At 34.8% G+C, this 25,756-nt stretch overlaps 1 protein-coding gene across 1 annotated transcript; it reads right to left on the reverse strand.

Moving 5' to 3' along the window:
* Smp_175040 (polyhomeotic, putative) lies at positions 1–25,756 on the reverse strand. Its single transcript, XM_018790552.1, has 12 exons — positions 25,285–25,756; positions 23,650–23,923; positions 22,028–22,626; positions 20,306–20,904; positions 19,524–19,777; positions 19,379–19,484; positions 16,432–16,890; positions 11,870–12,021; positions 8,039–8,660; positions 6,115–6,559; positions 2,836–3,140; positions 1–499 (listed from the first exon to the last, which is right to left on the reverse strand). The coding sequence occupies exons 1-12, from the start codon at positions 25,535–25,537 to the stop codon at positions 140–142; spliced, it is 4,428 nt and encodes a 1,475-aa protein (XP_018646183.1). The 5' UTR covers positions 25,538–25,756; the 3' UTR covers positions 1–139.

Genomic DNA, 25,756 nt, shown 5'->3' on the forward strand with positions numbered 1-25,756 from the left:
AGAGAGGGAGGTTACAATTTAAATTAAGGGTATAAAGTTTAAATAAGTCAGCATAAAATATATATATATAGAAATAAATCTGTGTTTGTGTGTAGATTCCGGATTATTATTATTATTATTCTATTAAATAATGTTATCATTAACAACAATTCTTTAAAGATTCTAATCGTGCAACTAATTTCAAAGCTGGTCCTATTTTCATACCAATTGGTGGTTGAATAAATTGATCTTCAGCTAATAATAATAATGCTTCACCATCTATTTCATTATTTAAAAATGCTGATGCATATGCTCCACAACCAGGTGTACCACGAACAAATGCAACAACATCATCAGGAGTCCATTTATATATTGGACCTTTTGGTGGTGGATTAGGTGTTAATAATCCAAATGATGGTGTAATTGTTTGAGATATACCATACATTGCTTGAGCAATACTTGGTAATCGTTGTTGACATGTAGATTGATTGAATGCAGTAGAAGTTAATCCCATCATAATCTGTTAAAATGAAATTTAAGAAGAAAAAAATGTCAACAAAAATATATATGTATATAGTGGATTGTTGAGATGACAAAACAGGTTTTCAACAGTCCAGATTCTTTACTATGTAAAGTCTTCCTAATATCTTTAGTGTATATTATTTCTACATAATGGATACATGGAGATTGACATTTGGATAATCATTATGTTTATGCGCTGATCCTACAATTTTAAGATAATCGATGATGCATAAAAATACAAGAATGTTAACGTTTTTTTGTATTATTTGTGTCTATTAAACGTCACTGGGTTTAAGTGTGAATCTATGTTACTGGGGCAACAGAGTTTAAGATAGTATGAAAATATGTTTGTGTACTGCTTTGGCCTTATCCAAACATTGGTTTTGAAATTTTCCCTGGGTTCCTGAATACTGTCAATGTTTCGCACTTTGTATAAAATTTACAGGCGAGACTATAATTTATGGACGACCTTTGAATGAATCTAATATGAACTTGAGAAATGTTAGCTAATCAGTAAACAGTCAGCATAGAGTAAAAATATATTATACAAAACCAAATAATTAAAGTGGATACACTTCTTTTATATGGTCCAAAAACTTGTCAAGGTTAGAAAAAGATTCAAAGGTTTCAAAATCGTAATGCATAAGGTAGAGGAACTCATCCATATGACGCCATAATAGTTGGTCTCTGGAGCCATGATATGATCACAAAAAGCCTCTCAGCCTCGACCATATAGCTTCAATATTGTTTGTATGTACTCTGGTTGTGTAAGCTTGTCATTTTTATTACGCATATATCCCTAAAATACTCAAACCACTAATTAGCCGAAGCTTCAGTAACATCTGCGATTATTGCAGCCAATAATACTAGTGCTTTTATTATACAGTTTGCGGCAATTATTATAATATGCCTTAGTCTCAATCTGGATCGAGCGATAAAGGTTCCTATTCTAGCAAACGTCCTCCTTCAACATATATTACATCAAAGGACAATATCACGGTAGTCTGCGCAAGGTCTACAAGTCATTTAATACCAGCAATTACCAATGCAGGAACTTCTTAATAGTCTAATTTGTTGTAGCCGCTTAATTGTCAAGTCTTCTTTATAATTCTCTGTGAACCGATCGTACATGAGCAACAGGTACTGAAATCGGCACCGTGGCCTTGAAATCCCTCAAACGCTCCTGATTGGCTCGTCCATAAATTATAGTCTCGCCAATTTACAAAAAAACATGGATTGCCACCATTGATATGTCACATCTACAGTGTTTAATTTTTGATTGGTCAGTTCAAATTTCTTTAGGATATAAAGATTGTGGCTAATATTAGGATCCAGAGTTAGTATTTCGTCCTATTTAGGACTCATCAAACAGATATACTCTAAGGTTGACGTTCACATTTAGATTCGAATACAGCAACTTCACTTCAAATGTCAACGCACTATTCACTTAGCTAATAAATCAAGATAGCCACACGCCTCACAGTTACATTATTTAATCTCAAAACAATAAGTCGTAATATTCACATATTGTTACACATCGAACATCGATAATTCATGTAGGGCGAATGTAACCATGTCCACTTATTTTCGAACTATCTGGTAAGAGAAAAATCCTCGAATACAGAACTCCTCAGTATTTCACACCGAATGCAAGTGGAGAATGACGTTTTCGCCTACCGATTGCATCTGTTGCTTTCACTCTTTAGTATTATTATTCATAGAAAAAGTGGACCTTTATGAAATATAGTTGTTCGTAATCAATATGATAGTTAAGGTCAAGCGCAAGTGACCTGCCTACTACAAATGTGATTTTCTTTCAATCTCATTTATTCATTTATGAAATATTTCGTTCATGAGCATGTTATTTTATTAGGAATAAATCTATTCTACTGAGCAACTAATTTGTCTTGTCTTCTGATATCAGTTCAATTTAGAGGGAGGGGAAAAAGTTTGCACCAATAAAAAGGTCTCGTGAACAGCCATCAGTCAAAACACAATGTATCATTGTATTTTACCTATCAATTGGCGATCTGCTCGTTTATTTTAGCGAACAATAAACCATATCTACTTATGAAATCTCAATTCATAACAACAGTTATTCTTGTATGAAACTAAAATCAATTTTTCTGTGCAGAAAAAATAAAGAAACGGTTGAACATTGGATTATACCACCAAACCATGTTAATGGGCAAGATAATTATATTGTGGAACTAAACACTGCTGAAAAGAGTACTTATCAACTATGTTATCAAGTATTGTAAGTCATAACACCAGCGAAGGATAGTTATAAAGTAAATATTCGATAAAGAAAATAGATATTTGAACTTAGCTTACTCCAGAACTGGACTGGATTTCATTTAATGGTTTACTAAGCGATGTTGAAGATTCAGTGTGCTGATATTGTGAATGATGTGAATAACTTTCAATTGATTTACCATCCATAACAGTCAATTCATTTCCTCCTTTCATATCAGAAGATGATTGTCTATCATTTCGACTAGGAATTGATACAATAGGTGATTGAGTGTAAACAACACTAGCCGAATTACGATTAGCTAAAGACAATATAGTAGAATGGGGATATGATGCTAAAATTCCTTGTGTTGGTTGATGATAATGATTGGATGTTGATGGTGATGCTAGAAATGAATAAATGAATTTAAACAAATCACTAATGAATTTTAAGACAACTAATAACAATAGGAGAACATTTTCAAGTCAATCCCTCCAATGAATTTTAATGGTTCCTATTTGAAAATAATCTTCACTAACTTACCTCAACTGAACATTAATTGTAAGATCACTAACTGGTGACTGACCTCGAGAGATGAACTACTGAAGTTCTAGTGAGAAACAGTAAGCTGGTACAATTTAGCCAACTTAAGTAAGTGTCTAGTAATCGTCTATCAACGGTACTGAATGATGTCACGCCAGGGATAGGAAATTGATTGAATTAGAGAATAAGGATCATAGGATTCTCAGAGTGTGATCTAAGGTTTTGTATTTTCAATCACTGGCCAGGTTGTAAAATCAAACAACTATCCATTGCTCATTAATCTTTCAGCGGTTTTTCATTTGATGTTGCAAACGGTGACGAAAATCAAACTTACAATAATGTATTCTAGTACTACAGTCGTGTGTGCTAATTATACAGATAAACAGGAGTAACATGAGAAGAGAAAGAGAGAAGCAGTCCGAGTAGCAACAGGAATGAAAGAACGATGGAATTTGTGAGACAATTCAAGAAAGGTATGCAAATGATGTATTCAATGTATTGTTTTCATATTTTACAATTACAGTGTGTGATTTCTGATGTGTGGGCGAGAATGATTAGTTGTCTGCTTAGTCAAACTTGTAGATAGTCTGACAGGTGTCGGATGAATTATATCTTCCCCTATCCTTATAATTTATTACTATTATTGATTGATTGTTCATTGTTGTTGGATTGTGTCGGTTTTAGTGTGGAAATATGTTTGCGTTCTAGTCAGGCTAATCACGTGTTCTTGATCTGAGTTGTGTTGAAGTCCTGTAGAATAGACACTGGGAGGGAATCTAGTGTACATATTCGTCTAAGGTAAATTAACGTCCCATTTGTGTAAAAAAGGAAAACGGATCATTATAACAATTTTGTTCAATACAATAAACTGATTTACTCTACTCAAGATTTCGTTCATTACATTATGTCACGCACACATGGGTTATTCTCGAGTAGCATTTTGGTCTTGTTAATTACTCGCCTATAACCCTGAATTTTTTTATGCATGTGTGTATATATATCGCTTACTCCATTCGTCACGTGTTTTTAACTTATTTTTGTACGGCTCTGAACGGTGAGTTATGCTTTATCAAAGGGAGTTAGCACGCTTGCCTACTCCAGTCCGCTTCGCTTTCCGCCTCCAACTTTTCAAGTACATCTGAGCAAAAGAATGGCTGAAATAAATTCATCCGACACAATTAGTATTTGAGGCTTCTTATTACAGCCGTCATTAAAACGGGGTTAGCCTAGGTGTAGTATACGGAACTAAATGGAAGATTTATATTCATTTATTCATTCACCCAAATCGGAGTTAGTTTTCGGGTCACTAAAGTCGTGAGCCATAGTAATCACGATTATCAAAATATCGAGTAGTTTATAAACACCTTTGTGGGATTTAAAGTCAGTAATCGAATACAGACATTTATTACATGATAATTAGAAATAATACCCATCTTCTCAAAGCAAACCATCTGTGAATTTTGATAGTGAGACCTTATAGTTAAAATTCGAATACTACAGTAGTAAATTATCGACTCATCTATTCACCTACTTTGGTATGAATAGCCAGATATTGTTTCAGTATCAAATTACATTACAAACTATTTCAGATTGAGAAAATGCTCATTTGTTTATTATGAAAGAAAAAATGAAAATGCTTATCGTCAAATCACGTATTCTGAGAATCTGCATCTCGAAATGATCGAATGACACAATGATGAAACGAAACTTTAAAGATATTCGTTTTAAAATTTGTTATTGAATCAAGTAAGTGAGAAGTAATTAATCGTGTAGTAATTTTGAATTGTCTTAATCGCCCCCAAATGCCCTGGTACGGCGGAGAGTGAGGAGAGTCCGCTCTCCCTCTCCAAATGCTCTCACATGGCCACGCATATATAGCCTCTACCAGGGAAGTCCTACTAACTGCCTTCTCGTGGTGGGGGTGTTGTTTACGAAATTGAAAAGACGAAAAGCGAATGTCCGGTGCTTTAACCAGGTTGGTGGATACGGAAAGTCCACCTAGGGGAGTTGGAAAACCCTGATTCAAAACCAATGGTGCACACGGGCTCCAGTATCCCGAGGGGACAAATGGCGTATGAATCAATCGTCGGTCAACGGCTACCATGGGACTGCATCTCCTTACGATGCTCCACTGCCTTGTGGACTAGACCTTCATGTCATAGGCTCGGGGTGTGGTCCCCTAAGAAAACCATCTGCTTCAGTCTGGGCACCCGGGAGTATCACAGCCCTCACACAAATCAAATGAGATTTGTGAGGCGCATATTTATCTGGTGCTTCCTTGTACCAATATTTATGTGTTCAAATAAATAAATAATCGCAAACCAAACGGAATTATTTGTGCGGTCTGGATTTGCCTACAGTGACTACTATGCTAGGATAAGTTAACATGAGAGTAATAAGATCAAAAGTAGGCATCGAAAATCATAGTCTCTAATTTCTTGGGGAATTTCAGACGGGTAGCCAGCATCTCCGAAGAAACTGTCTTTCAACAATGGAAAGGGATGGGAAAAGTTGGTCCTCAAAATAGCCTGTTTAGTCACTCCTCATACATATCCGATATCCGTGAGAAGTCGTTAGGAAAACAGAGCTAGCGCACAATAAACTATTTATAAGGACGTCATGTAAACGACCAGCCACAAGTAGCTATTCCTTTTAGCTACGAACAATTCCGATCTATGATAACCGAGATCACTATTAACCTTCATACCGCTAACAATATACAAGATTCATCCTTACTGTTTCACTGAAATGTACTGCGCTTTAAATCATCATTTAATTTTCTTATTTACTGGTGGGACAAATAAACGCAAGCCAGAGGAAAGAAAAAGAAAACTTACAATCATTTTCATCATGAATATCGTTGTACAGTTGTTGTTCATTGGATGGTTTACGACGTCGAGTTTCATAATGTAACAACATAGCGGGGGAATTAGACGTAGCAATTGATCCTGGATGATTTGTATGCTTGTCTACAATAGATAGTGATGATGAATTTGACGCTTTCAGTGGGTTTATCCAACCACTACCACAGCCACCAACATCTTGAATAGGTAATCTAGATGGAGTAGCGATTAACGCCTCGGATTCATGGTTATCAACTGGTTTTACAGCTGTTGTTTTTAATGATGAGAAAGATGGAGCTGTAGGTGATTTAACAGTGCTCATTACTCCGTCCTCATAACCATTAATGAGGAAAGTCTTAAGTGGTGAATTGGTAGAACTGACTAGACAAGACTGTTGTTTCATGAGAGCTGTTTCAACTACTATCATACCATTTTTCACCTAATGAAATAAAAGGAAACACAAATAAGGGCACTACATAACACATAAATAAGTACGTTAATGATCAATAATATACGTTAATGTAATCATTTATTATTATCATCACCAACAATCTATTTAAGTGTTCCATTGTTCGAAATACAAATAATCTGCATAAAAAGTTAAAAATGCTTGTTTCAGGGATTTAATCGGTTAAACGACTAACTATTCCGTGGTTAAAAAGCTTGATAGGTAAATTCGAAGTATCATTTACCGATTACTTTATTAGTCCGACGAATTACTATTGGTTAACTTATCTATCAAGTACAAATTCTTGTTCTGAGTTCTGAGACATACCTTAGGTATGAGAGCTAGTGATACTCTTAGTATCTGGCTGCTCAAACTGTAGTAAGTGTAGCGGCTTTCGATACTGTGATTTGGTGGCTGAAAATCGTACACTTGATTGATAGTGAACTGACAAAAGCAGATGAAGATGAAGTTAGAAAGAATCTTTTAGTGTAGGTGTCACTTATAGTATGTTATATCACAAAGGTATTAGGATGGTGAAATAGTTATTTCTGAATACTTAGCGCAAAAGAATACAGAAAAAAAGTCTTCACAACATTTGCTTACTGATTCAGTAAAATATGTAGACTTTTCTGAATAAGAGAACGAAGTCTATTGATGAAGCTATTAATCTTCATTGGCTGAAATAGTTAAGGAATGGGTAATACATCCATAGCCTATGTCTAGGGTGATGAGCAATGCTTGGTAATATAGAAGTAGGCTAGAAAAAAACCGACGAATGAGCTAAATAAGTCCATGAAGTTATTTCATAGTTTACACTAAGAACTTACTATTGAAAAACGGGAAGAACTAAATAGCTGTTTTGTCCTAGAATGGAACCCCTCGGCAGTGTGCATCCACGACCCCAGCTAGGATCAAGCCCAGGAGATTCAGATCACGCGTCGAACACTTAACTTTTAGATCACTTAGCCAGCGTCCAACGTTTTAGTAGTGATCATGATGCTATTAATCATTAAGCTGAGCAATATTGGTAAGCACAGGGAACTCCTGATTAAGGTTCATGTAACAGGGGTCATTTATTGGTGTGAAATTTGATTTATTAGCATTAATAGTAAGTTAAGTGCCCATTCTCAACTGTTTAGTCTTTGATTAAATTTTCCATTTTTTGAGCTGCACTTCCATACTACACTTCCTCGTTTTTTTACCTTGTTAATTTTCTCTCTATGCTGATGTAAAGTATGAGAATTTAAGCCGACACGTAAATTTGTGCTAGGGTCCTATTTACATCGACAACAACTGGTTAACTGACTAGTTAACAACAGTTTATTCAGAACATTAAACTGTAAGACGAAACGCGTGTACTAAATTCCACTGCTAGCCACCCTTTACTTCTCCCTATAACCAAATTATATTACAGAAGCATTAAGGGAAATTAAGAAATGATCACAAAATACATACACATGTTTAACTTACTGGAAATGGTTTATCACTTTCATAAATAATATGTCCATCAATGTAATGAGTTAATATACGTCGATCATCAGGACCAATAAGTACAGGTGGAGGAGGAAATTCAAAAGGTGTTATCGTTGACTTTAATTTAGAATACGTTGTACTACTAGCGTCAATACTATTATTACTACCACTACTGCTAACACAAACTGTGCTTAATAATTTTGAATAATTTTCATTAATTGAATCTTTCTGATCACTAGTATTATTACTATCATTATTTACTAGCAAAGTGCTACTGACAGGTGATTTCATTTGATTATTGACGATATTTTTTGCTGCTTCTTTGTCATCAGATTTTCCAACTGATACCATTTTACTTTCATTTTGTAAAAGATCTGAGTTCTTATATACCGTTTTACTACTATTATCAGCATTTGAAGGTGAAAATGGTAGAGAAGTTGAAGAAACTGAACTATCTGCATTGTGATTAAGATCATGAATTTTGGTTGCATCTGGGCTGGTTGCAAAGGAAGTAGTAATCATTTGTGAAGGAGTGATTGTTGTATTTGATGTCATGGTGATGGTTGACATAGTTGGTATTAGTTGAGTTGTCACTATCGTTGTCACCATTACGGAACTGCTGATAAAAGTAGAACATGATGATGATGATGATGATGAAGGAAGCTTAGTTATATCATCATACTCTACTGAATCCTTTTGTTGGCTAATAAATCAATGATAATAATAATATTAGTAAAAAAAATATTATTGATCACAAAATATAATGAAAATTAACCAGTTTATACCAATATTACCGTTTAATGTATAGATTATCATTTATTCTTCAAAACTGTAAGTGGGATTTTGTAATAGAATAGAAAATCGAAACAAGTACAAATTTGTGTACTTGACTATGAGAGACATTTCTAAGTCCAGGCTGGAGTTATACTTGCTACTGCTCAGTTGACTGAATTAAATTGGGGAAAGTGAGATCACGGCATGTTAGAACCAACTTGTTAAGTGTTTAAATACATTATGTCGACTAGGATATTACAACTACTAACAGTGTATCTATTTCTGATTAGAACCCGTGTAGAAACTTATCTGTACACAAGGACATTCATATTTGAGTTTGGGAAATGATTAAAATATATACACCATACTTCTCAATACTTACTCTCTATCCAACAAAAGTAGTCCAACTACATTCATTGTGTAACTTATACATGGATTACCGAAGTTAACATAACAAAATTAAACCAACTACACCTGCTCGTTTATGGTGAAACAACCAAGTGGGAAATGTTGAGAGCAAACGTAGGTTACTGGGGAAGGAATGCAAACTGGTTGATAAAGATGTGAGTCTACCATAAATTAAAGTGGATGAGACATGCTTTACGCATGTCTAACCAAGTGCGATGTTGTATGGTTTAGGAGCAGGTTGTAAACAAAACTATACGACCATTAAACTAAGATGTGATATCAGTTTATGAAGTCTGTTTCTTTTGAGCAGTAATTATTAGATATAGCCTACCTAAAAATTGATTCATTACCGATTAATTATCAATGTCACGTATGTCAAGTACTTTTTAGTGCTTGGATGACATGGGATTGAATACCCCATGGAGTATCAGATCTCTCAAAATTACAAGTACTCCTTAATGATGAGTGCTCAATAGATGAAATCTGGATCTACATCTTTTTGTCGATTAGCTTCAACCACCACATTATACAGACTACCTGTTTGCGGACCTTGTAATAACCATGATCAATGGTTTACGAAGTTAGGTGATATGGCCCAAAATCAGTCACAGATATATACATTCTTTATTTTTTCCAGGATTCTGAGTTCCGATATTATAGCATACATTGTCTAGTTCAATTAGGCATCCCTTACTTTAACCATTACAACATGATAGTTATGGACTGATAAATGTAGAACCTGATGATAAAGTTACTGAAAACAATTCTTTGCTCTAATATTCAGTCACGGTCCGAATAGCTCAGTGGTAACGTCTCTGACTCTGAAGCTGGGTGACACGGGATCGAATCCGTCAGGGAGCACCAGTTCCCTCAAGATTACGCGTACACCTTGCTGACGAGTGCCAAGTAGCACGAAACCTGGGTCCAGGGTTTCCTGTTGACCACCTCCAACCACCATCTTATCTCAACATAGTGCACGCAGTGTCGAGCCACCTAGACTAGTGGCCACATTGCAACTTGATCGATAGCATTCGATCAGCACTGAGAAGGACTTGACACGCATGACATTGATCACTACTCAGTGATCAATCAATTGTGATTATATCTCAATGATAAATTGATCAAAGAAACTAAATGTGAAGTCGAATTAATGAAATAAAGTAATACGTTAGTGAAGTACAAATGGTTACTTCTGAAAAGCACATAAGGAGAAAAATATAACAAATTATTTAAAACTAGAATAATTCTTGAAATCGCCCAGAGATAGATTAGATTAAGAACTTATCACTAAAATAACAACGCACTAAGGAGATTTCAGATCACCTAGTCTTTGTTAATAAGTAGATTGCGGTTATGTAAGTAATGTATGTGATCCTGTTAATTATTAAGTCTTAATTATATATATATGTCTTCCGATTGAATATTGAAAATAAAAGGAATAGTGCAGGACCAATAAAAATTAGGATTCCGGCTCACTGTTAGCAGTCAGTTGTGTTATTGGTTGGAGAGATCATCATATCAGACCAGCATACGCAAACTATATAATGTCGTGACCCGAGTAAGTGAGCATACAGATCGTAGGTCAAAACATAACTATCTTTAAACGAGTCATTCATTTGTCAAGATTAGATACTTAGCTGGTAGGGCCAGTGAAATGTTATCGGGTCCTAGCCAAATCATTCGGCATTCAGGTCACCGAATGTCGAACAGTTCACCGATCCTTGTCAAGTTCAAGGACAATCAACCCCCATCAGTTCATCACAAGTCAAGGAACTGACCCATGTGGTGGTAGTCGTAACTTCTTCCTTGTACCTACTTTTACAAATACATCTCTGAAATAAGGTCTTTTGTGTTATGTGATCTTTAAAGCAGCTACAGTACCTTGATACGACGGAGTAATCCACGTTAGGTGCTGACCGCGAGATGTGATTTCGAAGTTAGCCGTGGGTCACACCATTTCCATCTAACTCGAGTGGGCCCCAGTCATTCGACATAGATCATCTACGTTGGTGATCTACAAGCTTTTAATACTTAAAAGTTCATAAATATAACTGTAGATCAATCCGATTCTGGATTGTTTTATATGTTGCTGGGAATAGCTTTCTAAACGATTTTACAAAACGTTCACGTTGCTAGGACGTAAACTCATTAACGAATCCATGAAATATTTTTATAAAACAATAATCTAGGGGACTTTTATACTTATAAATATTTAAATACATTTGTATACAACAAGAGTGTCTATTAGTTTAAGGGATAGTACAATTTGCTTGAGTTAATTTTGAATGAATAAGAAAATCTCAGTCTTCCTGAATTGACGCCACTGGCAATACTAGAATAAATAGATAGTTCGCACGTTATCGCATTCATATGTCTTACCCATTAACAACATAAAAGATACTTTTATTATCAGTCCAAAGAGTATTGAATACTCTCCACAAAAGAATACTTCTAAAAGTTACTGGACTAATCAATTGCTAGTAGCATTACTTATTAAATGAATTTCTCGTCCCGAAAGCAGTTTTTTCCTTCAACACAATATAGTATTACCAGTACAAAAAGAAGTGTTCAATATAAAATGGGGAAAAAAGCGACTCGTATGTAGTCAAAAACTTGGAAGAGAAAAACAAATCAAAAGTAACTTACATTTCTTTCGATAATTTGGAAGTAAATTCAATATCAGTAGAGATTTGATTACATAACTGCACATCTTCAACAGATTGCGGTAAAGTGTTGCTCCTGAAAGTGGGTATTGTGGAAGCTGATGATTTTGTAGAGGGAGTCAATTTATCGGGCGACTGAATTCAACGAAATGAGTGAAGAAAAAACAAACAAAAGACGATATTAAAAAAGGATGCTATATTGTGCAATTCAACTCATTCAACAGGTATACAAATTTATTTATTTGGACACATATTGGTACAAGGGGGCATCAGATATACATGTCCCACACAAAAATTGTCATTTCATCTTAATTGTGTGAGGGCTATGATACTGCCCGGGTGCCCAGACCGAAGGTCGTTTTCTTAGGGGACCACACCCCCTAGGGACATCATGAGGAGAAGCAGTTCCATGGTAACCGGTGACCAACAATTGGTTCATATGCCATTTGTTCCGACAGGATACTGGAGCCCATGTGCACCATTGGTTTGGGATCAGGGTTTCCCAACTTCCACTGGTCCGGTTAAAGCGGGCCCTCCCCACCCTTGACCGTACCAGGGCATTTGGGGGCAGGTATACAAATGTGTACACCCAGCTTCACAAGCCACACTTTAAATGTGAAAGACAATGAAACTTTTCGGTTGCCCAAACCGGAATCAGTGGGAGAAGGGTTCGAACATATAACTTAGTGGTTTGAAGTCAAATGTTTTAAGAACTGGGCCATCACTTCATAAGCCATTTGCACCAAACTAACACGCCCAGTTGTTATTATTATTATTATTATTGTGAATGACATGTGAACAGTAAGTTTAATAATTATTATAAACGAGAAACATTGAAATAATAACAAAGTCAATGAGTTATGCTTATAAGAAAACAACCTAGTAACAATGTTTACATTCGTCTATATTACTACAGTCAAAGTCGTAAACTGATAGAATAAGCAGAGATGAATAATGGCTAGCAGTGGAATCCAGGATGCGCGTTTCGTCCTATTTGGGACTCACAAGCTGGATATAACTGCATCTCAGAATTGATGTTCACTCTGGGACTCGGAACCCAGTACCTTTCGCTTCAAACGCTATCGCGTTATCCACTCAGCTACTGAGTCCTGATAACCACTTGCTTGTGCAATGGGGTGAAGTTTGAATTCACTCGGTCTTGTTTGTTTGAATATTCCCATTGATTTTTAAGACTACAATTGATCAGTCTCTAATTGGCATATGTGCATACTGTGCGGATTTCCTCGATATAGCCTTTGCTTATAATGCTTTTGAATTAAGGCTATATCGAGGCAATACGCACAGCATGCACATATGCCAATAAGAGACTGATCAATTACAGTTCTAAAAATCAATGGGAATATTCAAACAAACAAGACCGAGTGAATTATGACTGATATGGTTATAAAAAAGGTTGTCATAACTGCTTTTAACTTAAACAAATAAAATTAGCAAACATATTCAATTAATTTAATTCGGATGATCTAACATAGCTGTATTAGTGTAGAGAACAATAGTAACATAACGATCATACAAATTTGAAAAGGAAAAAAATAGCATCTTAGCTAATTAACAGCTTGGTAGAAACTGATTTCAGCATACTTATTCGTCGTTAATCAGTTAATAAATTAGGTGAACGGATGTCCATTTGGAAAATAATTCAACAGAAATTTGAAGAATATAGTGAAAGTATTTAATCATAGGTACCGTGAACCTTGGTACGTACTGGGAACATAGGCTTAAGTTACCATAACGTTAGTATAATGAAAGATAAAATTAAAGATGTTGTCAGTCAGTCATAACCATGTCATGCACTGACCACCTTTCCCCTTTTTCCAACCAGTCCCAGCGTCGACAAATAATGCACGACATGGAATTCTTTGGGACCACATTCGTAGAACATATCCAAGCCACCGAAGTCGGTGTTTCAAGATAGTGACACTATTTGAATTATCGTTAATATTAATGTAATAAAGAATCAATCCATCCTTTTCTATATTACATAATATTTCAAGTTGAATGGGTTTATAGATGATTTTTCGGTAAATTTGATAGTACAACAAACCGTAGTTTATCAGAGAAAGGGATGACATAACGAAGATATGATGCATAAATAATAGGTGAGTGTAATCAAGACACATAAAACAAGGAAAATAATTCTATTGATGAACTTTTAGCAAGTTGAAAAAAGAGAGAAAAATATTCATGTGTAAACAAAGGTAAGACAAGACAAAACAACCAATAAAACTTTGGGTAAAAAGAGATAGGGATAGACTAAAAAACAAATAAATAAATATGGGCATATGACTGGATGTAAGCGACTGACCGAGAGAGAAAAATAGTTGGTGAGAAATACACATACACACAGAGAGAAATGTTGAAAAGGAAGAATACAGTATGGGGATGATTTAAACTTCTGTACGATTGAAAACGGACAAAGCAAATTCTTATAGTAGTAATGAACTGATGGATTTAACCAAAAACAATCCATGTTTTCAAAGTGTTTGCAATGGAAAATTATTTGTATTTTCCCGTTGCTGTTATTAACTAAAAACTAGAATTAATCAGTCTCTATTGATAATAACTGATTAGACTCACTAAATTAGTGGATAATATGTTGAGTTTGGAAGTCAGAGGTACTGGGTTAAAGCTTGGACTTAGATGGAGAATGTACATCTATCTAGTTGAGTCCTCATTAGGATGCACTGAGCATTTAAAATCATAACAGTCGAATTCAAGAGTCGATTTAAGCTAGGCCATCATTGAAAACCTGGAAGCACTAGATTTAGATTACACTGTGAAATACAATTCAAACCTACTGAAGAATATATGATATCAGTTTAAGATGAAAATTACTTCCAAATTATAGAAATAAAAACTCCACAAAACCACCTTGGTAAGCACTAACCGCGTGCTTACGTACACACTAGTGATTAGATTCAAGGTAGATTTTCAAAGTTCTAATGAAAAGCTATAACATGTCGACTAAACGAAGTTTAAAGTAAGATAGTGTTTAGCCAATAATATTGGATTAAGATTGAACTGTAGTAGGAAAGAAATAAAAAAAAACTAGTATCCAAGATATCAAAAGCAGAATTGATGCATTCGAATAAAATGCTTTGTCAGGTACAATGACTTGGTCTGATCAAATTTTAACAATGAGATAGCTAAAAGCCTTTGTGAATATTGGTAGTGACTACATTTAATAATAATACAGCAAATGTGTAGTCTGTTTTAATGAAAGATGAGATATCTAGAAATAGTGGTCAACTCACAGATTGCTTCTAATGATTGAAATAATCTTGATCAAGAAGAAAACGGAGTAGTGATAAGTCAAGATGATTATTCAAAATACTTTTTGATTTCTGATAAGTATTCAAACGATATTGATTTGTAAGTGACAACCATCCATATGGTATGGTTACTCAATAGCACCTGGGCAGTATCACAGCCCTCACACAAATCAGATGAGATTTCTGCGGCGCATATGTATCTGGTGCCTCTTTGAACCAATATTTATGTGTTAAAATAAATAAATAAGTACTAAGAGACAATCGCATTTAAAGGAAACTCAAGCGCGTAAGTTTTTAGAAATTTAAATAAATGTGAAAATTTATAGAGAAATTTAGTCTTTAAATATGTAAGAACCCTTTTCTATGACAGAGATAGATAGATTAATAGTTAAAACAAACCATTAGATTAAACATAATCTCATATAGAATATTCAAGTCAATAGGTTTGAATATGCTTTGTCTACTACGTTGTAGCACTAGATAGATAACTATCACAGGTGGTGTGAGAAGTTATGGAAGACTAACTAAATAACGGCATAGTAACAAAATGTCAGCTTCTCTCGCTCTCTAGTTTTTACAGTGCTGACGGGACTTTAACAATCAGGTTGGTGTGTGGCCATTGGTCTGAATGACTCAAAAATCATAACCAGGAGTCGGAGACGCTGTGTGTGATAGCTTAGAATCTATCACAATAGAGCTGATGAACTTATTTTTTGTCTTCGCCTAGATCGTAAGTTGTCTCGAATGATTTTTTTGCTTTATGAATTTTTTAATCAAGTTGAATTATCTATACTCAACGTTTTTAATCACCACTGATACTGTAACTATTTCAACAACTCTGGTAACTTTTATCTTGCAATTTTCAACTCCCTGTGGTGATATGATGTAGCGATTTGAACTCAATACACATATGTGCTGAGTTCCACGTTATTTGTGACTGATTGAGTTTATAATTGTTGGAAAGGCAAACTGGTTGAGTCGGGTTCAAATCTTACAGTGTATCAATGATTTACAGGTTTCAAATACACCATATTGAAAAGTCCCCACTAGCACGAAACCTGATAGGGTTTCAGGGATTCTTGTAGACCATTACTCCCAGCCACCTAACATCAAAAGATTTCATGATATATTTTAGTTTTCGTGAGATGAGTGAAGATATAAAGTTGGTAAACGTTTGAATCTCATTCAACATTATTATGCAAAGTGATTACTGACATTTCTTAACGATTAAAAAGTCACAACAAATACTTACCTGTATAGTGTCCGATTGTTTCAATTCATTGTCACATGTTGTTAGAGAATCCCTATTACTATTATTAATACCATTAGCATCATTATCAACACTGTTATCATTATTATTATCATCATTATCATTACTATTATTAACATTTGCACAAAGTAGTGAATCAGATACCGTTGGATTATTTGTATCATCACCAGTGGAATTCATCACAGTCGAATTATTACTCTCATCATTCATGGAATTAGTATGATTTAGAAAAGGACTTTGAATCACATTTGTAATTGGTTTAATACCATTTTGTGCAAATAATCGACGTCGACGACGTATAGCTGGTAGAACAACTGTAGAGGAATTAAGTGGGATATTATTTTTATTATGACTACCATTATCTAACGCAGAGGTGATATTAGTAGTGGTAGCAGTATTTATTGTAGTTAACGTACTGTTAATTGAAGAATTAATTGGTGCCTAGAAAAAGAAAACAGATAGACGAAAATAAAAAGCAAATAAACAACTTTCTAATAAACATGATGAAACCATCAAGATTAATTATATTTTTTTAAGAAAAAGGAACAGTTTACAAGCAATGGACAATTGAATTTTTGTACAACCTAATTAGTTAACTCCAAGCAGCAGTCAAAGTATTTGTAAAAATTCGAGTAACATAACTGTTTATGTTTCATTAAAATGTTAACTGATCATAGGCAGTTCTACAAGAGAAACTTAAATAGTAATTCGAACCTGTCAGGACTGATTCTAACAAGAGACAGCTTAATTAAATAGTAACATGTTAATCTCTTATTAACCAATGACCTAGAATTTTCTGAGATGGTGGAGAAGATTTGTAGCTCAGGTAGATGATTTCGATGGAGTTTTGTTCTCTGAGCTGGATGGTTTGGTCGTGGAGCTTTCATCGTCCTTATGAACGACATCGTCAGCACAAACATCGGGTAGACTTCTACCCGATTCTCAATTGCACTTACGAGTATTACTTATAAAATTTGAGATGAAAATAAAAACATGGATTTAACACTGTTAAGGCTTATTAATTGATTGATAGTCATCATTCTGTTGATATCTATTCATAACCTGTAAAAATAAAGCAATCACCAGAAGATCACAAATTAATCGTGACTTTAGGAGTTAGGACAAATGAACCCCACTTATGTAAGATCATGTTGTTATCGACTATGTATTAGCTTCGTGAATTCAGTTCTGAACATTCAATTGTGTAATATTTTATTCAAGAAACTGTACTTTTTAAGGTCTATTGGTTTTAATTTATTTATAAATTTAATAACGATCATTACTTCATGGTGGAAAGTTACTTTATATCAGATGAAAAAAACTTCAAAGAGAGCAATATTCACATGATTGTACAATCGCTACTGGTCTATACATCGAAGGTTACCGAAAAACACCAACCAGTAGTGTATATTTGATGAAAACAATGTAGATTGGTTTCTTCGTTTGACTTGAAAATCATAAAAATGTATGACTGTTCTTAGACATTTAAAAGATTCAAAAATCAAAAACAATCATCGTGAGAAAGATGCAGAAATTGTCTATTCTGAAATAAATCAATGAAACCTACATGAAAAGAATATAAACGAATAAAAATGAGGATATTAATATTGTCACAGGACTGTATACTCATAATGATCGAGCGGTGGCCTAGTGGTTAAGGAGATAGAGTATCAGTTCCATGTTCGAATCCCGCTCTATCTACTTCGGCTCGGAAAACTGAGCAGTACTGTAGTGAACACGAACACCGGTGGAGACAACCGAATGTATTTCAACACAAACTTACAAAACATCCTAGTAAAATCTGAGAAACAAACAGTAAATACTTAGTTTGCAAAATATCAATCGAACTTGACTGTTCCTTTGCAAATGTCAACCAGTCATCTCAGACTTCACTGTCCCTTCATCTCCATACCAATTGTTTTCTATTTCTGTTCTTCTCTCCTCGATCTTCTCAATCTTCTACTGCTAGATATTCTACTCCTGACTCACGATATATACTACTTATGTTGATATAAGTAGCACACACCACAGTATGATTAGACATCACGACTAGAGTATCTCACAACCAACTATCTGGTAATGAGTTAATTTGAAACTATTCCTCATATTCCAATCCCATAGGTAAATGACAATAAGTTGTTCGCAGGACGCACACAATATAGATTTTATTATATAAAATGAGGGCGAATCAAATATCACTTTTTCGATGATCTTACACCAACTGATGTTTTGAATGAAATCTATGTGTGTAGTGAAATCTACAATCTATGGGTGGATTTATCAGATTTTATAAAAAGCGGTATAATCGTTAATTCATTTGACCTTCGACCAATAGGTAGTAAGCTTAAACCCCGACACCTGGTGAATATTACTAGATTTAAGTCAAACACACAAGTTTGTTAGGTGATTGGAGGTGGTCAGCAGAAAACCCATGACCTAGGTTTTGTGTTAGTCTGTATTCATCAGTAAGACGTACCTGTAATCTTGAATGAACTAACGTTGACTGGTGGATTTGAACACAAATCACTCAGTCCCACAATCTGATACGTAACCACTGAGTGACTGATCTGTAAAATTGAGATATTTGAATTGATCGATCAGTGAGTAGTAGCTAATGTTATGTTTATTTAGTTCTTAGTGATGATCGAATTCCATCGACCAAGTTGCGATCTTAAGATAAACATAACATTGACGACGACTCAGTGATTAATCTATGTACACAAATCTATACTTGATAAACGAGTTGTAACACTACATAGGACAAAATATCCCTTGGATTTTGTAAAAGAAAAAAATAACCAACACATAGAGAGAGCATCAATGACAGATAGTGCAAGTAAACTGGAGTGATAAGTCACTGATTATAATAACCAGTAAAACCATCCATAATACACTTAAAATTCTAATTTCATTAAACAAAATGACATACATGAGTTAATGGATTTATGGTAATAGTGGTAGTAGTAGTAGTACCATCATTAATATTTTCAACATTTAAAATACCACTATTGTCTGTATTGACATCATTCATTTTACTTCGATCATTTAAATTATTATTATTATTATTAACAGACTGTAAAAAATCTGTTTGATGAGTTGAATTGGTTGCTTGAACAATAGATGTTGGATTTATTAGATCATTTGAACTAACATACGGCCAATAAGTTGATAAACAAGTACCACCATTACCGCCAAGATTACTTCCATTCATATTTAAAGATGATTTTGTGTCACAAGTAGAAGTTAAATCAGTTGGTAGACTAGATGAGATAAATGTATTAGTTAAACAATTATCATTGGTTTGAAATAGATTTGGAAATGTAGGGAACTGAAAAAAAAAACACAAAAATAAATGAAATGAATCATAAAACATTATAATTTGTTTTGATAGAAAATAAATGACTGACTAAATATAGAGTAACTAGTATTAAAGTAATATAATACATGGATTAACGATAGTGTAGTATTACATACATCGTTGACTGACCCAGCACCAAATCTACTTTATAAAGGTTAACAATATTGTCTACTCACTCAAACTAAATTAGTTTGTGTATAGGTTATCTAAGGATGCAGTAGTGAAACTATTGAGCTAAAGCCCCATGATTTTAAGTAGAGACTAAATATTCTAGCTTAAAATTGAGAGAGTCACTTAATGGACGATCTAGTGTGTTTTTGCTTACGCACCAAAATCAATAAACAACTGTTCAAAAGACTGAATTTTCAAAGGTACTTTTTAAGTAATACTAAATTGTGATGGAGATTACCTTTATTCTTTTCTAGAACTTTAATACGTTAGGTATGTAGTGTTGACAAGCTAAATTCAATTGGATGGCTAATTGCACATTCGACTTACTTGACAAGGTGGGAACAATTGTCCTGGATTTGGAGCGAAATTACTTGAAATGAAAGAAGTACCATGTGGCGGTCCAGATTGAAACATGAAACTTGTTTCGTTTGAGTTATGCATATTTGGCAAATTTGTAACTGCAGCGGGAACTAAAGAAGTAGCCATTTGTGGTGCAGTTGCATTCACCAAATGTGTACCAGCCGCTAAGGCAGTTGAATATGGATAGGACACTGGACCAGAGTGTGTAGATGATGTTGGGAAAAAATTTTGGTTAGGTTGATGTAAAAGAGTCGGATAAATTGATGTGAAGGACGATGAACTAGGGTTATTTATAGCACTTATGAGAGCGATCGATGCAGGTGGGGTTAAAACAGAATGCCCTAAACCCATAGGATTTTGTGGGTCAATGAGTAGATCAGGTATAGTGGGAGGCTGAGGAAAAATCGTTGACGGATAATTTTGTGGTTGTAAAAAATTGAATGTTGTCCCACCGACCCCCGCACTTCCTGATAATCCAGGTAGCAAGTGTGTTGATCCTTGAGGAAACTGGAAGCTGTTTGCACCGGCAACTGGCCCAGTAGGATGTAGCACATAACTAGGAGTACCTAATAAACAAAAGGAAATACTTATGGTCAGCATACTGTTAATTAGTAATTAACTGTAAGGTGGTTACAGTATAGTCCCTATAAACAACCAGATTCCTTTCCAGTTGTTTGCACACACACGTTGCAAATATATGCGATTTCGGTTAACTCAATATAACCGATATTTATTTTATGTCAAGTGGATACTTAGACTAGGTGTTAGTTGAAATAAATTAATGATAATAATAATATAATATATAGTTATGGTACACGCATACATAACTGAACACAGTAAAATCGTGGGTTAATTTAAATTGAAACCATTTATAAGTCTACCCAATATGTCCTTCTTTAAATTAAGATCCTCAAGTTCTTATGTTTTTTAAGTAGGAACTACTTTAGTTCTGTTTTCTGGAAATGGCTAGAACCCACCAGTTAAATAAATGGGATTACTGACTTGTGATACAGTTCACTTGTCGGAAAGAGTAAAAACACAACTTTAAATTACTGAGTTGTGTGTTCTACCTAACTTCAGAATTAATGTCATTTCATGATGACACAACCCTTACGTTCTAAAATGTTCCTTCAGTCAAATATGAACTATCCTAACTTCAACGGAAGGAAAGATATTCTAATTCAAGATTTAACGATTAGAAGACAAGTGACAAGACCAAAGGGCAAGGAATTTTTCTGATGACTGAAATAATAGCCAATGCAGGTCAATAACCAGGTAAGAATTTATACATCGTGCTTCAAACTGCACATATTCTTAGAAGGATTAAAATATCACATGATTGTTAGTCATTTCAGAAGAGAAGAACTACAGTTCGAATTCGTAACACACTGATTGGAACCAAACTTGGCTAACAAGTTCTTATATCAAAACGACATACTTAATCACGCATATAGAATGCAAATAATAACATAAATAGATAACAGTAACGAAAAAGAGAGAGATAAATAAGTGAGGGTATGAAACTGGGATCGATAACTCGTCAACATGTAGATTAACGCTAATCAGAAACAATACATCACATCGAAAATGCAAAAGATTAGTTCGTCTATTGACTTAGTGTATGTAAATGTACATATATGCTTAAATAATAAGGATACACTAAAAATAAAGGTTCTTATCATAACCTACCCATAAATTGTGGCATGGGTGTCATGTTGAAAATTTGAAGCGGAGGACATGGTGCAGTTGGTGCACCAGCAATTGGTATAGCCTGGTTGTGATTTATAACATTTCTTAAACCGGTAGATGTTGCAGGAACTGGCATTGTGACAGGCATATTACCGACAAGAGGCATAAATTGTACAGTAGATTGAGACTGTAAGGATGAAAGAGAAGTTTGTGTGTTGAGAGGTGGAGCTGGTTGGGGACCAACAGACAACACTGGAAGTACTGACTGAGCGACCGTCGGACGTGTCCTCACATTGAATATACTTGGCATGCTGTGCGTAGTAATCACAGAAGAGCTAATAGTAGGAGCAATAGAAATTGTGACAGAAGTCGTGCCAATAGACGCAGGTTTGGTGATACTAATAGCAGGAAAGCCAAATCTTTCGTTTGTGCTACTTTGACTAGATTTAGGGTTATAAGACACGGTTGATGTTGTAGAAACAGCTTCATGCTTGCTAGGAAATATTGATGTAACAGTCTGCGGAGTGGCATGATTGCTCATAACCGTATTTGTCTGGGTATCTTGTGAAGCAGGTTTAATAGGTCTTAAAATTTCGTTTCTGAATGTTATTGAAAAAATAGATACTTAACTGACAATGATAAAAAAAAGTAAATACAGATAAATAATTGAACTATTTAATCAAGTTCCGATGTATATAAACCATGGTATATGACTATAAATTACTAAAGCTACAATGGTACACTATGCCTATAAGCAAACAATATATCTTACTAATAGCAAATGAGGAAACGAACTAAAACTGCTTTGTAGAAAGTCATGAAGTTAGTTGTGTAATTTATCACGTGCAGATTTTTCGTACTTGGCCTTGGACTATTTTGGCGTGAAGGAAAGTGATACTAACCGCCCCTAAACCGAGGTAGTTGAGGCAGCATTCGAACTTGTAACCTAATGGTTGAAATTCGAGCGCTCTAAAGGCTAAGACACTACAGTAGTTTTACAAAGTGCATACCTCTGTAACATTTATTTTTGTGTCTAATTTATATGATGAATCGATTAGTCACAAAAACGTGTAATTTACAAATGCTAGGAATATACAAATAAAAACAATGAAATCGTATGATGAGAAACATAAGAAACGATCCTGGATTATGAACGAAGATCAGAGATTTTGCCATTTTATACTGTGAAATAGATCGCAGTTCTGTAGAAACGATTCACGAAGAACAAATCACGTATTCTACATTTGAATATCTGTTAGTATCGAAAAAATTAGAACATAACTTATGTCTGAAATTAAGTTTTAGAATATACTTGCAGTAGTCGTTAGATAGAGATTATACATAGCCAGTGGACATATGAGGATTTGTAATGAGCACATCCCTAAAACCAGAGACTTGTAAACAAACATCTAGTTCATATGACCACACTAAGTATTATCTAACTACAGACCGTTCACAATTGACACCAAACCATTTCTCTACATTTTAGTACAAGTACAATCGTGTCGGTTAATAGCGTTATTGATCTCAGTGACTATCGACCATGTAAGTACAAAGGATCGATGAAACAAACTCAATATTTCCAATTATTTAATTAACTCAACTAAATGCTAAGAACTTACGAAAGGCTATAGTCAGGCCCCACAGATGACATTCTTATAGGAGCCACAGTTGCTAGAGCAACAGGAGCACTGGTATGATGTCCATCCGAAGAGCAATTTTTGTTAGGAACACTTGTAGATTGACAGTTTTGAAGCGAAAGTGTAGATTGGCAAGACGAAAGTGATGAAGATAAACATACAACGGCGGATGGAGTGTTGTTGATTACTACAAATGACGTTTTACTTGCAGTTGTAACACTTGAGGTAGGATCCTGTTTATCTTCAGCAACTGAATCTAAAATGTACATTAAATAAACATATCTCAACCTAAATATAACTAAAGGATTCACTTACAATATATTCAATGTGCATATTATGCTTAATACGGAAAATATCACAAGCAGAAGAATGTTAAGCACATACGATATTGTGACAGATATAGAACGAAATTGAATTGCTTTGATTTTGACGGACTAGCATCGCACTAAAACATGTTCTATCGTAATATCTAACCGGGTGATAAACCTAATACTTTAAGTAGAAAGCTAAACGGATAGTACGTACCTGTAAGTTGCCATAGCTATCAACACAACGAGAAAACAGAGCTCGGGGATAGTAAACGGTACAATGGTTTCAAAAATGTAATTTTAAATAAGGTTGTCAATCGACTATACGATTATATTTCTTAAAAATATCAAACGATGCTTGGACGTTAGTTATCTTTATTTGGGGACTAAAGCCTTTACCTATTGAGTTAAAAGTGAATTGTAGAAGTAGATAAAAATACACAAGTGACTAATTTTTGGTTGTGCAAAGTAACTTATTAGCTATGTAAGGTTTTGACTTATATTATTTGTTAAAGTTAGTAATATTACCGACCGAAGAAATCGAATTAGGTGGTGGGAGTTCAGGCCTTTGACTTATAGGCCTAGAGTGCCTTAACCACTAAGCCACTGCTTCAATAAGCAAGTTATGAACTCGTGGGAAGTTTGTTGGAAATCAAGCATCTAATCATGTGATATATAGCGCGGTACATTTCCTATTGGGAATAAACTTTTTATGATGATGCAGAATACTCCAACCCAGACCAAAGTCTAATTCGCAATACTTAACAGGTTTGACTTACACTTCAAGCATATGGCTTTCTGGAATTACTGAAATTCTGGAGTAATAAAAAGTGGAAAATATAAATGCAGCAACAATAAACTACTTTTAACGCTAAAACGTTTTTCGTCAAGGAATATTAGGAGTGAATAACGGTGCGTAGTGTGGGTCACCGAGATGTATCAAACCTTTGGATATCTTCAGTAGCATTTAGCATTACACTCACTCTGAGTGTGGCAATGACTTAGTGGTTACAGAGTTCGACCTTGAGCAACTAGACAGTGTATTCGAACCGCTACGGTCTTGAGAACCGAGTAGTAACACCGGTACTCACACAATAAGGTTCAAAGCCGATGACATAAGCCTGTACTAGACAAAGAGATTTCCTGATGTATGAATGCTTTCACTAGGATGTGGATTATACAGAACATATCAGTCAAAGGTGTCTACAACAAGATTGCTCTTCATGAGTGGAATTATATGATTAACATGACTGGAGCATTATCAAATACTGATATACATAAGACAGTATTCGTCACATTGTTCACTTACTAGATATAGTGCATACGGAGTTGTTTGTACTGGGAATTGTCTTTTTTGAAGACTCATTGAGTAATGCTTCATCGGACTCCTGGGTATCGACAGTTAATGGTCGATCTTCGAGGTCCACGTCATCTTCATCTTCCGCCTCGAGATCACATGTAGATATTTTCGCTTTAGATTGTAAATAATTTTCCCCAGTTAGAGATTCATTATCATCCCTATTAGCGTGATGGTTAGAAGTAAGTGAGCTCGGTTCTTTCATGGTTGGTAGGTGAGTGTTATCAAGATCAATTGATCTAGGTAGAGGATCTTCCGACGAAACAGTGTTTGACAAACCATCACTTTTGTCATCTGCAGATGTCACGACCTAAAATATAAGAATATGGAGTTAGCAAAATCAATAGTAAAAGAGTGAGGAACTAAAAAGTGAAATCAGAATACATTTGAAATTCTTTATTTGGAGGAATGGGAAGTTTTGCTT

This window comes from Schistosoma mansoni, assembly GCF_000237925.1.
Source record: "Schistosoma mansoni, WGS project CABG00000000 data, supercontig 0062, strain Puerto Rico, whole genome shotgun sequence".
Classification (NCBI taxonomy): Eukaryota; Metazoa; Platyhelminthes; class Trematoda; order Strigeidida; family Schistosomatidae; genus Schistosoma; species Schistosoma mansoni.